The 15,257-nt window shown below is 35.0% G+C and overlaps 1 protein-coding gene across 3 annotated transcripts in view; it reads right to left on the minus strand.

The window, feature by feature from the left end:
- Positions 1–246: 246 nt before the first annotated feature.
- Positions 247–15,257, minus strand: part of LOC100642661 (sodium- and chloride-dependent glycine transporter 1) — a 30,930-nt gene continuing 15,919 nt past the window's right edge. For all 3 annotated transcript variants that reach the window (XM_048412917.1, XM_003401102.4, XM_048412916.1), the window contains exons 8-10: positions 14,585–14,923; positions 6,693–6,845; positions 247–2,965 (exon numbers count right to left, since the gene is read on the minus strand). In XM_048412917.1, the coding sequence (XP_048268874.1) occupies positions 2,828–2,965; positions 6,693–6,845; positions 14,585–14,923 (630 nt within the window). In that variant the 3' untranslated portion in view covers positions 247–2,827. The remainder of the gene's footprint in view (positions 2,966–6,692; positions 6,846–14,584; positions 14,924–15,257) is intronic.

Here is a 15,257-nt window from a genome sequence, read left to right on the forward strand (position 1 = left end):
ATTCTTCTAGCTAATTAAAGTAGCGATTGAATTTAATAGAATCATGCCGAAATCATAAAAAATTTCAACCAACGACACCATCCAAATTTGAAGCGTCAAGATGTTATATGCAATTTTAATATAAATAACTTGATTCGAAATTTTGCGATATAGTGTTTATATTTAGAAGTCTAATTTTTTTTGGCTTTGATAGTTAGATTATACATTTTAAGATGAAGGTAAATGTTCGTTTATAAATAAACAATGTAATTTGTCATTTATCATTTATTATACCTATTATTGATATGAGAGAACATCTAGGACAGACAGGTATACCGCAGTAACGCTAAAATATTAATTAACATGTCAAATTAGAAATGCTTTTGACTGATTGACATTAATACATTAACAATAAACTGTCAATTCCGATCGTTCATTTCCGGTTATTACTGAAATTGGCAGGTACTTATTGTACCGATAGAAAAGTGATTGTGCATGATGAGTGCAATAGATAACAATTTCCCAATTATATTATTATACAGTCAATGATTATAATTCGCTAAATATAAACTAATATATACGATGTTTATTTAAGATTATTATAATTATGTACAGATTAAGCAGAAATGAAGATACATATCGGTCTACTATCAATTTGATATTTCCGTTTCTTCCTCTTAGATAAGACAATAGATTTACGTACATGTATAATACTTATCATTAGGTCCGTAGTACTTAATGTAATGCGTATAAAATTAACGCAGCCTCGACCGCATTAATACCTCGGATATCTTTTATTGCAGCGATTACTTGAATACTAGTAATATCTTTATCGAATAGTAGACAACCAAGGAAACATAATATCGGATATTTTAGATATTTCATATATTTTTGCATTTTACGTATATTCTGCACATTTGTTCGTCTCTAAATTCCCCATAAATTCATAAAAATGCCATTACTTTTCTTACTCCAACGAACCAAGGAACAGATTTCTTATAACAGAATCGATCCCTTTAAAATTTGTCTCCCAAATACCCGCGTCTAGCATATACGAAGCCTCTACAGATCCTGTGAAACGCGCAGCCAACGAAACGCGTCGGGCTTATAAAAATTCATGGGAAGGATAATTCAGGGATCGAGAGGCAATTTTACGGGTTCATATTCGTGGGCAAAAAGTCGCCGCCGTTGCTGCGGGGTTGAACCGGTGAGGCACGCGTTGTGAATCGAGGCGGTGATCGAGCGAAATTCTCATTAACGCACCGTTGCAAGCCGCACACTCTCACCGTCCCGACATTCCCCATAAGACGGAGTACAAGCGGTCGAGACGGCCACACGATATTGCCACGCCGCGCGGAGGACACGGAATTCCTTGTACCGGAGATGTTCCATCGCATTAATTAGGAGGGAACACGGGACGAATGCGAGCGACATTCGCCACTTTTCCACCGGCGTGACCGGTGATCATAACGCGACACCACTATTGTACGTCGTCCCTTCGTGCACACTACCGCACACGCTCGGATGCAACCGATGTAGCAGACCGTGCTTTATTACAAGACCACGTATAGTTGTATACAGTATAGAGTAACTTCGCTGCTTCGATTACATGAGCCGAATCATGCAATTGAAGTCGACCTCGTATTCCGTTCACTCGAGTATCGGCGACTAAACAAGTAAATTTTCAGAGTATCACGTATAGCGAAAAAGAGGCTAGAAAACTGTAATTTTGATACAGTACATAAACTAAGATTGATAATTTTATATTTGATCGGTCGATATTGTGGTGATGATTTAAAAAAAAAAGATATTGTAAACTGTAAGTATTTCGCTTATTTCAATTATGGAATAATTACGGATTGTGGAAAAAATAAGTTGACATTGGAACGCATATCGAATTTTGCACACGCTCGGTATTCCAGTGGAATTGCCGATACATTCCCTGTTTGAAATGCAAAGAACGAAACATCAAAACGAACCGATGAGTTCTTTTCAGGTAAAAATTGCAAATTCATTAATATCGTTCGTACGCGTTAGCGTGTTCACATAGACATAAAAATTAAAACGTTGCTTTGAAACAGCTAGCGAAATGCTATAACACACGCACCTCGTTGTACTTGATGCTACCACCGTGGCTGTTCGCTGGCATTAATTTAAAAGTTCCAACGAAAACAGAGTTTCCAAGTTTTACAGCGAGTATTGGAAAATATGAAATCGGCTGAAGTGTTAATATATCGTAGCTCTTCGTTCTCGCCCGAAAAATCTGCCGGGTTCCTTAAAACTTCCAATCTGACTTTTATCTGATGAAAGCTCTTAATTCGTTTCACATCAGACAAAAGCGAATGAAAGAGAATAGAACAAAGATCATTGATGAACAGACAGCGGAGATTTATGCGTATTGATATTTCTACGAATACGATTAAGAAAACGCAACTTGCCTAAAAATGAAAAAATGAAATTCCACGAAACAAAAAGCAGAGAAAATTGATGAAATTATATCAGATAAGCTTCGATCGAACCTTCGCTAAAATGTTCAAAATTTCAAAAAGTAGAATTAGCTACTTCGACCTGTGTATGGCTCGAATATTTCGAAAGTTCTATATTTTAAATATTTTTGGAAATTGTTATAATTAATTATAAGTTTTTGGAAGTTACATGCATTCTGTGTATTTTTGCATCTTCGAGTTTCACATAAATGCATAAAAATCCGCACTCTATTTGTAAAACTTTCCTAACAGAAAAAAACTAAGTAGGGAAGAGAGCGTTCTCGAACGCTTGGATCGGGTGATTAACATTCGCGTTAACGTGACTAGAATCGTCTAAAAGGTAGATGAATTCGTTAAAATCATTAAATGTAATCCTCTTGTGATTCGTTTCTATACGGTTGCGAGATCTTGGTGGTCGCCATGGACGAATTGCCGTTACCTGTACCTTTCTCCGCAGCTGGTCCCCACGTCTTCTTTGGTCGAAACAAACTCCAGTCCCTCTGCGGACAATTAAAACGAAAGTTAAATTCTTTGAACAATCGCTAGCGCCGGGCTTTATGCAAACAATTCGAGTTGGCATTCTCCGAGCTCGCCGTTTCAACTGCACGCTGCTAGCCATTGTTAGCCAAATAAAAGATTCCACTGATGTTATCCAAGGGGCGTGTTTTTTGTAAACGTTTAATCTGATCTCTTAAAACCATTCGAATGTTTCTTAAAAAATACTGTTGGTAGAATAATAATTTAATAAGTATTTAGTATCAGGAGTGTGTTTTAAGAGTATTGTTTGAATACTTTCTCTCGCAAAAACTAAATATCTGTATATATATCATTAAATGATGATGATTTTAATCATCCACTTTAAAGAAGATAATTTCAAGAGCTATAGCAATCGAACCTAGGCTTCCTTAGATAACGATTTTGATTATCTCAAGAATCGCAACGATAGCACCGTATCTAAAAGATATTCCAAAGAAAAAGATGATATTCAGATTTTAAAGATGTAAAGATTTTCAATTGTGATATGAAAAATAATTTCATTAAAATACTTGCCGAAAGTAAGAAAATAATCTTTTCTGGCGAGCAAGAGCTAAGAGTAAGATGTTGCGTCTATTAAAAAAGTTCGACCAAGTTGTTGATTAAGTTCAAAGCATTAACATCTAACTGTAGCGGTCACTGCATGGCGAAAGGAGAGACATCGCAGAGATTTTCTGACTGGCACGCGGGCTCATATCTTCCCGAAGCTTGCAAGTAGTTTGAAACTGTGCGGAGAGTCGAAAACAAGAGAAAAGGAGATAAGAGTAATAGTAAATTTATCGAGTAAAACAAAGCGGAAGCGGTCAAGAAGAGGTCAGAAGTACGGCTGAAATAGGTTCGATCCGTACGATGGAGCACGGAACGAAACTTTTCGTTTCAAAGTACGATTACCTACGTACCGTGGAAAAACTTGTATTAAGACATTTCAAAGTTGGTGAGATTTTACGGTAAAGGGAAAGCAACTTTTAAATCGGCGCATACCTGCTGCAGGGCTTAACCACAGTTGAACAGTACGTGACTCTTAAAAAATTTGCAATTCGTTCACCTTTGAATTATGGCCACGATATCGCGAAACACTATACAATTATCGTTCGTTGGCACGTTTTGTCCTGGATATTTACAGTGTCTACACCAATCTAAACACACTGTAATTCTTGTACAATTACGTAATTACGAAGGGCATCGAAATAATTCGAAAAGTGTGGTTACTCGAATTTATGAATTCATAAAGAAACTGGAAAGAAATTCACTTGCATAATTCAATATACAAATAGCTTAATAGAAGCGCTTTTACCCCTATCGTAACGTATTTAGAGTTGGAAATTATAACATATTCTGTAATTTTTATCATAAATACTGTTAGTAAAACATTTTATACGAATTTTATTTCAGATATCAAGAAAATATACTTTTTCCTCCGTGTTTCTATTATTTCAAAAAGTTAAACATAAATGGTTTGTTTAAAAACCATCAAATTGAAACTCAATAATACACAAGCAAAGATTATGCCATAAACTTTATTTAATTTCAATCGGGATAGCTTTAAATTGAATATATAAAATTGACGAGATGATAACGTGTGATATTTCTGATTGAGCATGGTACAGATCTGGCATATCTATTAATAAGTAAAAGAAGTAATACACTCGTACAATTACTTCCTATATCAATTACCGGAGAAGACGAATAGAAAATTAATATTGTGGATAACTTTCAGTAGTTATTGCTAATACATATGAACTTCCGATACCAGCTAGTATACTATATTGATTTTCTTTCAACGTTCCGCGAATATTCCGGTTTGTTTGCATTGCACTGAAAAAGTTGGTTCCGCTAAAACAAGAAATTTAATCTGCTATATTCCCACATCAGATTATTGCGATCTTCATGAATAAAAGAAATACTCAAAGATATCCTTGTCACGTGTTCGATCAGATGCTTTGGCAAGTAATTTTTAAATGAAACCTTGACCACGTTCGATATTTAATAATGCATACGACAAGAAATTAGAACTCCGATAAAAAATTACCACAGTTATTATAAGTTAATTAACTTTAACACGTTATCACATTTATTACAAGGAGACTGCGGATTTTTATGTAAATGCATATCTTTGAGAATATAATGGTAAAATTTTTGGTAAAATTTTTATTTCGCTAGAGATTGTAAACTGTAAAAATTTAAAAGAAATATATGGCAATTCTGAAAAGTTCGTATTAGTTTCAGTTCGAAGTACACATCCATTCAAGACCTTCTCCTTGCCTTGTAAAATATTGAATCAGTATACTATCTCGGCCTTTAAGTAAACCGGATACCACAGTAAATTGGAAGAAAAAATACTGGAAACCGATAAGCCCTGCACTGCTTTAATCTTCAAATTTACGCAGAAACTTGTACACTCTTGTAATACCATGATTCTATATAAACTCAACCATAAAACATTTCTTCTAAGAAATACTAAACAAAAGAACTTAATCCTCAAACAAACGTTTAGTATTTTATCTTTATCGTACAAAATATTAATATTTTCCAAATGTTATTTTTTTTAATACAAAATTAAGTAGAAAGAAATAGTCAATTTCTGCGCTATTCCAAACTTCAAGTAAAAGTAATACCACGGTTACTGTTGGAAAAAAAAATGAAAGAACACTGAAAATTATCAATCTTCTCGCTACAATAACTCTATAACTGGTGATAAAAAATTCTTCAAGATAGTACTATGATACTCTTCTGTTCTCTGTCAACAGGAACAAAATGTTACAAGGATTGAAACGATGAGACTTTCTCGAAGAGTCACCTTTTATGTCGCTGTTCAATTTTCTTCCTATAACATAGTTAACACAATTTTCGTTAGCATTGAAACTACTATATTATAAGCATACCTTTGTATAGAGCCTACATAGGAACTTCAAAAAAGAAAGAAAAGCATCGTTAAATTGAATTATTGATAAATGTTTCTCTGGTGAACGTTTCTCTTTGTAGTGTTACGATGTTGAAATATCAGTTCCGAGTCAAATGGATTTACAACTCGATTATAAATGTGCTGTTATAAAAATGCAGAATTGTTTGAGTATGATTAAGAAATATAATGGTATGTATTCGTTTCGCCGAAATTTGAGATTTGTATTAGGAGGGTGTGATGTGTAAGGAGGTAGCACGCGAAATATCTCCGTCAAACGGTTCTTGCGATACGACACTTTTTCGAAAAGTTTCTGAGTCCTTCGTCCAAAATTAGGAGTTTCTGCTATATAAAGATATAGGGCACTCTGTTCAGAATGTGCTAACGGTAACGCTTTTATTGCCGTCTCGAGACACGAATGTTCTCAAAAACCCTTAAACGCGATCGAGACCGTTTGGCCAACCTGGAGTAAGGCCTTGATGTAGGATTATTATAGTTAGAATCACCGTAAACTCTAAACAGCAGGAGGTGGCGGTGCTTCAGCCAGTAGCGTGTCGTAAAAACAAGCGAGCAGTTTGCATAATAATCTCTAGTTTGTTGAGCATTATGCCGACTGATATCTAGAGAGTTAGCTTATAACCAGTCCGCTTCCGACATAAACTCGGCGATTTGATAGCGTGCAATTGCTGGTAATCGGCCGGCAAATTAATGCTTATTAGTCTAGTCGTTACGATAGAAATCCATGAGATTTACCGTTCGTTGTTATTACTCTCTCGTTCTCGTGACGAACTTACCGGACCTTTCCAAAGGCGACGGATGAAAAAGAACGGCATCGGGGCGAGGGTCGACAGGCCGATCAGTATTCCGATCGCATTCACCCAGCCAGGGAATATGTACTCGCCATAACGAGGCATCTCGTACGTACATATTTGATACACGAACACCACCTGCGAACGAAAAACCAGGAATAGAGGAAAAGAGAAGGGAAACAAAAGGAGTTCTTATTTCTTGTGTAAACTTCTCGGGGGAGCAGTAAGCTTGATGGTACAACGGCCAATTAAGAATTTGATATTTTTAATCGGGGCTGACTTTGGCACACTCTCCCTCAGGTATCTTTACGTCTCCGGTGCATAGAATTTCAGATTAAAATGAAAATTTACTCCTTCCTAGCGAGATCTGATTCCAATGACTATATTTACTCATCGATTAAATTGCCTCTGCTGTATCGTAGATACCGTACTGTTGTGAATAGTGTCATTTTTCGTTTCATTAACTATGATCTTTATTGCACTGTGTTGTAGGTGTATACAGTGTCGCTAAAGAATATATGGACACTTAGTTTGTTTTTGGCAGAAAGTAATTTAGTGATAAAATTGCGAATATACAACATCGTCGGATCATAGAAATATATAAAATTTATTTTATCTATCTTAGTTGGAAACCAATATAAAAACGTCATATTTAGATTTTATACGTATTTCGTACATTTTATATGTATATAAGTAAGTGTAAATGTGCGACATATTGCGTAGTACCAAAAACAAAGCAGGGAATATAGCGATTGATTTCCCACATATTGCATGACAGCCAATGTATTAAATTCTTGAATAATCATGAATACGAATTGTTTTTGTCATTAATGACATTAATGTTAAATGATTATGAAATTATTTGTTTGCTTTCATTTCGTGTACGATATGAGATCGATAAACTAATTGCCAGTAATATCTTATTGGGCACTGAATACTTACAGATTTAATCGGAAATGAAATGGATATCGCAAAAGTTATCGAAGCGGTAAGTAAAATCTATGGAAGACATCAAAATTTAAAAATGAAATATAAAATTAATTCCCCTTAAGGAACGGAAGAGCAATTTATTCGCGTAAATTATTAGCATTGTCTTCGCTAAAATTCTAGGAATAACAGATATAATTTTTAGTATTTAATTTCCTTCTCTTTGATTTTTTAAAACAACTTATCATATTCGTAAAAGCCTAAATGTATCTACTATTTGAAATCTAAAGAAATATATTAAAGCGTAGTGACAAATGTACGTTTGATATCAAAAGAGGAAGCATAATAGAAGATAAGGGGAAAAAGAGTAAGAAAGAAGTAATAAAAGTGAAAAATGAAATAACATAATAGAAGAAGATGAAAAGAAGAAAGTGGGAAAGAAGTAATATTGCGAAGGATGGAGTGATATAATTTCAAATTAAATGAAATTGATCTAACAGCTTCAAAGCTTTAATAACACACCCGCGATCTCATCGTACTCTGATAAACCTAAATTCTACACTAGTCTCTGTAAATCATCAATTTTCGTTAAATATGATTAAAAAGAGGAGGAGAAAGTAATAATTCGCCACTGGAAACATCGTAAAATATAAAATAAAAAGAGAACGGATCCTATATAATAAAATATATCATATATATATATATATATATAATATGTATTATATAACTACCATAATCTGTAGGAAAAATCAATATATTCCATTTTCCGGCAACCAGCAAGTCCATAAATACTAACGATCGATACCTTCGAGTTCGCTATGTAACTTACATTAAACATACGAGCTACACCGAAAGGAACACATTGCCCAAAGTTCCCGATAGGTATTAAAACGTTTCCGGAATGGCGTGGGAAGTTTCAAAGCCGCCATTGCATCCTATCTGGAGGACACATTGTATATGAAAATCAAGTGACTGATGACCGAAACACGCAAGCCGATTTATCGGAAAACGGCGATAAATCAACAGAGATCGCACTCGATTGATCGCGAAACAAAGCTCACAGGCTTGTTGTTTCCGTTGTTTTTCCAGAAAAAAAGGAGAGTGCGACCGAGGAAAGCTTCGCTCTTTTCTCGACGATCAATTCGAGTCTGTGCGCTTTGAGACAGAAGTTAAGTTGTCGATTTGATTGGTTGCCTCGAAATCAACCTGCGGACGAGGCCGGTAATCGATGAAAGAGGAGGAAAAACCGCCACTCGATTCGGCGTACCGTGATCATTTATTTCGATACGATTCATGATCGCTAAAATGGAACGTGACAGGGGTTTCCAGCAATGTGGCTCGCTTCACGAAAAAGGAGAAGAGGTAGAAAAAGAATGGTTATTGAGGAAAACTGCCACCGCTTATATTCTTGCGCGTACAATTGCGTATAGGTGGTATTAGATTGGTGCATGTGAAATATCGAATATAGATTTTTCTGCACTTTGAATCTGACAGAACGAATCATCCATTAAATTTTGTCGTACTTTCGTTCGCGTAAAATCGTATTAAAGAAAAAGAACTTTGTTATGCTATACGAGTATCGACTGTGCTATGATAATACAAATATCGGAACCATATTATCAGCCATCGTAATCAAAGCGTATGTATATTGCTGTTTCTTTATTTAATATCTATCGATATCTAAAAGAATCTCGTACGAGTTATTACCGACATAAATGTAGCATTTGGGTAAAATTACGTAAATATTGGAAGAGTGTAATACTAGATTATTGAGAAAGCTTATAGCGACTTTAATAATTAACATCAATTCTGTTGTATATTTCATGTGATTGGAAGAAGATTAATCGCAAAACTAACGTGGATATGACATTAAATGCAACGATTTAAAAGAAATTCCTGCATTGATCGATAAAAGGACATTGCTTTTCAATAAGGCAAATTATCGATGAAGAGCTACAAATATGAGATATTTGGGATAGTTGAAATATCAAACTCCATATATCTCGTTCATCAAATTCATTATCATTTATTTTTCGCTGTATCAGGATTGCTTTAATTCGAAGAAGTTGGATATTTTAAGAGCCCACAAAAATTACTTCAACTAACTAATTGCTAAAATCTACTCGCCTGAAAGTCGTGTTTAATTTCTTGCAAAATATCCAGAAACATTTTGAATCTCATATTGTTTATCTCCTTCAAAAAGCTATTATTATATGCTAATGAAAATCCATGGATGGCCCTGTTTAAAATGAAAATACTTTCATCTTACTTGTAAGGCCACGCAATATTCGCACAGAACATCATCTTAAAATTCTAAAGGTAAGATAGATATCTCAAGTGATAAAGTTAGACGAGATACCCTGTAGAAAAATATAGAAAAATGTAGAGAGTAAATATAGGAAAACATAAAGGGTGGCTGCTCGTTAAAGCGAACTTCCCCTGGAGCAACGTCATTCCATGCGTATACATGAAAGTATACGTAACTTAGTACAAACAGTACATGCTCGTTCATTTACAATTACGACAAAATAAAAGAAAAAGGTACGCGTAAAGATTACTGTCTTGTAACGTTCGTGCTGGTAGACTGTAAGCGATTACGATTACTTGTTAGATTTTCTAATTAAAATGTATAAAACTGGTAAAACGTATATTTAGAAATATATTAAGATGCGGTTTCTCCTTCTAGTTTTTAAAGGGAATATCGTGGACAAAAGGAATTTAACAAAAAACAGAAAGAAGATAAAAAGACTCCCGCCTACAGTGTTGTCAGCTAAATGTAGTCTGGTTATGTTGCCAAGATATGGAAAAACGCGAAAACAAACATTATGCATTTTTTGTGCTATCGTGAACACCAGAAAAATATAATGCGAATATCTATATACAGTAAATATTTGGTGCAACATTTATTTCAGTGGTAATTAAATATGCACTATTCCGAACAGAATTTTAACGAGGTTTTGATGCTTGTGAACATAATTTTATATCATTAATAATTTCTCGAACAATAAAACATATCTCTATACACACTCGTCCTTAATCGATAATAAATACTTTTATAATCAACTGGATTCTACGTTGGTAGTTGAATTTGAAAAATAAAAAACGGAAAAGCATAGAACAAGCTGTATGAAAATTAAGTATAAATTATTCTGTTTAAACCTATCGAAATTTATGTTTGCTTACCTATATGTTTAATAAAAATTCTTGCAACGCAAGAAATGTCAGTTTCTATTACAAAGAAAAACAGAGAGAGCTAATCAATAAAAGAGAAAACGCAGTACGTGGTGAAAAACTACTCGGAATAGATTCATAAAATTTTTAATGAATTTATCCCGGTTCATCCTGTATAATTAAATATTATAAAGATAACGAACGAAGTGGGGGATCCATAAAAGACCCAACTGAGGTTTAAAAAAGAGCTTTAAGAAGAATTATAATTAACAATTAAATAGAGATAGTAAAAATTACAGAAGTAAAATTTTGCTTATTTTTAATCCTAATTACCCCGTTAATAATAAGAAGAGATCACTGCAACGAAGCACTGAACTTTCTAAAATTAATCAGGCCAGCAAAAACTCAGAAGAAAAGGCTGGACATTAGCATTACAAAAGTTTACCGATGTAAAGGTTTACAAGAAACGCCCTTAGATACTTTCCAATGCCAGCAACTGATGCGAAACTTTTAAGCTATTTTAAGCTTTTATCGGAGGAAGCTATTCTACGATCCACATTAATGTTTACGAAACGAACTCTTGCAAGACAAACTATCGCAGAATATTATTTCTGGAAATAAATTAGGATTGATCGAGCGTCAATCTGAAATCGAGCTATGGTGTATTGAAAACTGTCGTATCGAACTAACCGGGACCGAGTATATCGCATTTAATAAAGCAGTCTATCGATCAGATTTAGATCTCTTTGGAACTCTCGATACAAAGACAGATATAGAACAGGATAGGCATCGGTGGAGTGCAATGACTCGTGAAAATATTCGAACACTTCTAGGAACTTGTTATATATTTATATACGGTATACGTATGATACAAAATATTTTGAGATCTCATTAGACAAGAGACACGACTATCGTGACTAGATCGATAAAACTTGAAACAGATCCAAAAATATATATAGAAGTTAGAACATATTTATTAAAGGCACACATATCGCAAAGATCACCAAAGTATTTGGACAGACAATTATTCGGTATATTAATAAGCCACAACATGTAGTGAGACCATATTTAGCACTAATTATATATTTAAGATTACTATTCGTGTCGTATACTAATTTTTCATTAACAAGGAGATAGCAAAAACTGTGAAATCTCGAATGAGTTGACTGTATGTACATTCTATACTTCAAGTTGACGTAAAACAACCCCAAAATGGTATGAGTGCATGGCACTCTGTTTTCGAGAAACTGATCGAGAAGTTACGATCTTGTTGCAATGATTTGTAAGTGTATGTTTGCAATAAATATCTTCTAATGTCTCTATGTATATTTTTGAATTGAATAACTTCTATATACATTTCATATTTTACTGTTACAAGCACGATAGTCGTGTCTCGTTATAATGTTAAGAAAATTTGAAAAAGTTTCGTATAATATATATAATATGTTCGTAAAAAATTCCGTGATAAGTTTCGAATACTTTCGCGAGCCACTGTAGGTTACGATAGAATAGAACCGAGAAATCTTTACCGGAGAGACTCTACTCTGCTCTTGCTGCGATAATGATGAAAATTCTCCAAGGTGACTCGAGAGAATGATCATTACTTGCTTCTTTACCGTGTCTCTCTGCGCGTGCTTTCGCCTGTTCGAATTAGTGATCCAGATATTTCAGTGGATTTACGTTTGTTAACGATGAAGTGGGAGCAATGGAACATAATTATTTAGGCTGTGATTTTTTCAATGGCTTCGGACGCGCGTGACGAGGACCGAGCGCGAGGTCATTTACTAAACAAGATGCGAAAGCAGTAGAGGCAGAGTAAAAAAAAAAAGAAATAATAAGAAAAAATATACGACCGACAGGCGGAGGAAGAGTCTAAAACAAACGGAAAATCAATAATGGAGCACAAGCGTCGCGCTAAATGCTTGCGGACCGAGAAGCAAAACCGCGATAATACCGTCAGTGAAAACACCTCGAAAGGAGAAAGGATTAACGTCTTAACTATGAGGTGCATGCCCGGAAAAAGAGAGTGGTACGAACAGAACGAACGAACTAGCTCGTGTCCATGAACCGGATTTGTTTAATCGCTCGGATGATTCGTATGATTGCCATAGTTTCAACCAAGTTTTACGAAAGCTAAGTGTGATTACATAGTATATTTGGGGGCGAATATTGGGCAGATTCGGATGTATAACGGCGAGAATGAACGATGATTTATGTATTTGAAAATTCTGAAAATGTAGATAGCATCGATTGTTTTAGAAGCAATCGGAGTATATGAAATATTTAAGACGCCTAATGCAATTTAATAAAAAGAATATTTGTTCGGTTTACTCATCTTGTAATTAAGGGAGAGGCCACAAAAACGAACGCAAAATATATATCTTCATGGGAGGTTATTTTTTAATAAATGTAAATATGATTTTGAAGCGAACTCTGTTTTTCAAAGTAATATTTATTTTGAAGCATTTTAATGTGAAATTTTGTAGAAATATCGTAAAAGAATCGTAAATTTAAATAATTCGAATTCAGTTTTGGGAAATTGACTTTTTTGATTGCACTCAGACATAGATATGTAGCGCTCTCTTTTAGTTTAAAAACGTCAAATCTTGATCGTGCCGAAATAACACGGAAATCGATTTAGCTTTATCCCTATTATATAATTATATCATTTGTATTATACAATGGATAGGAGGAACGATATAATCACAACAAGGACATGCGTAATTGGCTGCTGACCTCACCTAAGAGCACAATATACAATTCAGATACTAAGCATTATACATTCATGTATGTCAAAGTTATGAAACTCTGACAGAAAGTTATTGTTTTCAAAGTTGCTCGAAATTTCCCAATATAACTTGTATCTATTGTATTAGGAAATTCAATTTGAGGCCGCATCATTAGTAACCAGCGAAACTACTATTAAAATTGGTTGAACATAAAATATTTATGACACTTTAAAACAAATTTCATAATTGATATAGTTTATCTGGAAACTTTTAACCAATATCTACATGTAAGTTGCATTTATGTCCAATACGTATCTATTCAACGCTTTCTTATCTTACACTGCTAAGACGTACAGTGTATCCGTGCACTAGGAATATACGGAATTATACGTCAATCTTTTTTTCGTGAAACATTAGAATGCGAATTCTGTTTATATTATATTTAAAGATTAATTACATTTTAGTATATTTAAAAATCAATTACATTTTTACGAACTGGAAGAATATATTTCTCTTGAATATCGAAGAAATTTTGTAATTATAAGAAGCTTTTCTTTCCAAAATAAAACTGTTATTCTGTTGTCATAGTCGTTGCCAAAGTTTCTAATGTTTTATACTTCGTTTATATTTACGCAAAGATGTCCGATTCTCCTAATCGATTACAACAAATTAATTGACTTTTATCGATCGATAACGTTTTGTCGAATTTCCCATACGCTAATAACATTTACAATTAACATTTGCGTTTTAACCTAATCAATTTTAATTCAAACGATACTTTAGTATCTTCGATAATTCCATATTGCAGATGACAAATCAGGGGATTTTCAATGAAAATATCCTCGGCATTTTACGCCATCGAGTTTCATTTACACAGAACGGCATCGGCATCCGACATCTGTAAAACAAGTTCGATATCGATCGAGTTAATTATCGGAGAATAACTTGGACATAGTTGGCCAGGTGTATTTCGAAGGCCCTGGTGCACGGAAACAACTGTAGCAACGCGTCAAGACACGAACGGAGGGGATGCGATTACAATGCACTTACCAGACAAGTGATAGGCGCGAGCACAACCCAACTGAGCCACCAATATCTGCGGAGCAAAAGGCTGAACCGCATTTGCATTTCAGCTATGTTACGCAGGAATTTGTTGCACCCGTAACACCAGCCTACCACGCCGACCTCGGCAATGCCGATCAATAGTATTGCCCAAGAAGCGGTGTTCCAGTCCATCAGCGTGAACAGGTAAATACCACCATCGAACACCATCGGTATAGCAAGGAGCCAGCAAGTGACGCATATCCCTAATACCACGTAGCTCTCGTGTTTTCGTAAATCTGGTCGCAGGTCCAATATGGCGGTGTTTATCGCCTGCACGCCTGCGAACTGCGTATCGTAAAAAGCAACGACCGACTGTGTTACTCGAGATTCGATGCTCGCCCGTCGGGGATTCTCGTTACCCTTTCTCCGTTTTTATATTCTTTTCTTCTTTCTCGCCCCTTTTTCCCCCTCGTATATTTTTTTTTCTTTCTTGACGCCGTCTGTCTTAATTACCCTTCAGCGTGCAAGCTGCAGAGGCAGCAGAGGGGCAGAGACGCGTGTAGAAAACAAAGAGCCTTTCGCTTTCTTTCCGCGGCTCTCCCTTTCTCTCCGCCAGCTTTCTTTTTGCCTCGCTCGTTTACCTTTCTACGGTTCTCTCATTCGTAGGGAAAAAAAGGTA

Source organism: Bombus terrestris, chromosome 15 (genome assembly GCF_910591885.1).
Source record: "Bombus terrestris chromosome 15, iyBomTerr1.2, whole genome shotgun sequence".
In the NCBI taxonomy this organism is placed as follows: Eukaryota; Metazoa; Arthropoda; class Insecta; order Hymenoptera; family Apidae; genus Bombus; species Bombus terrestris.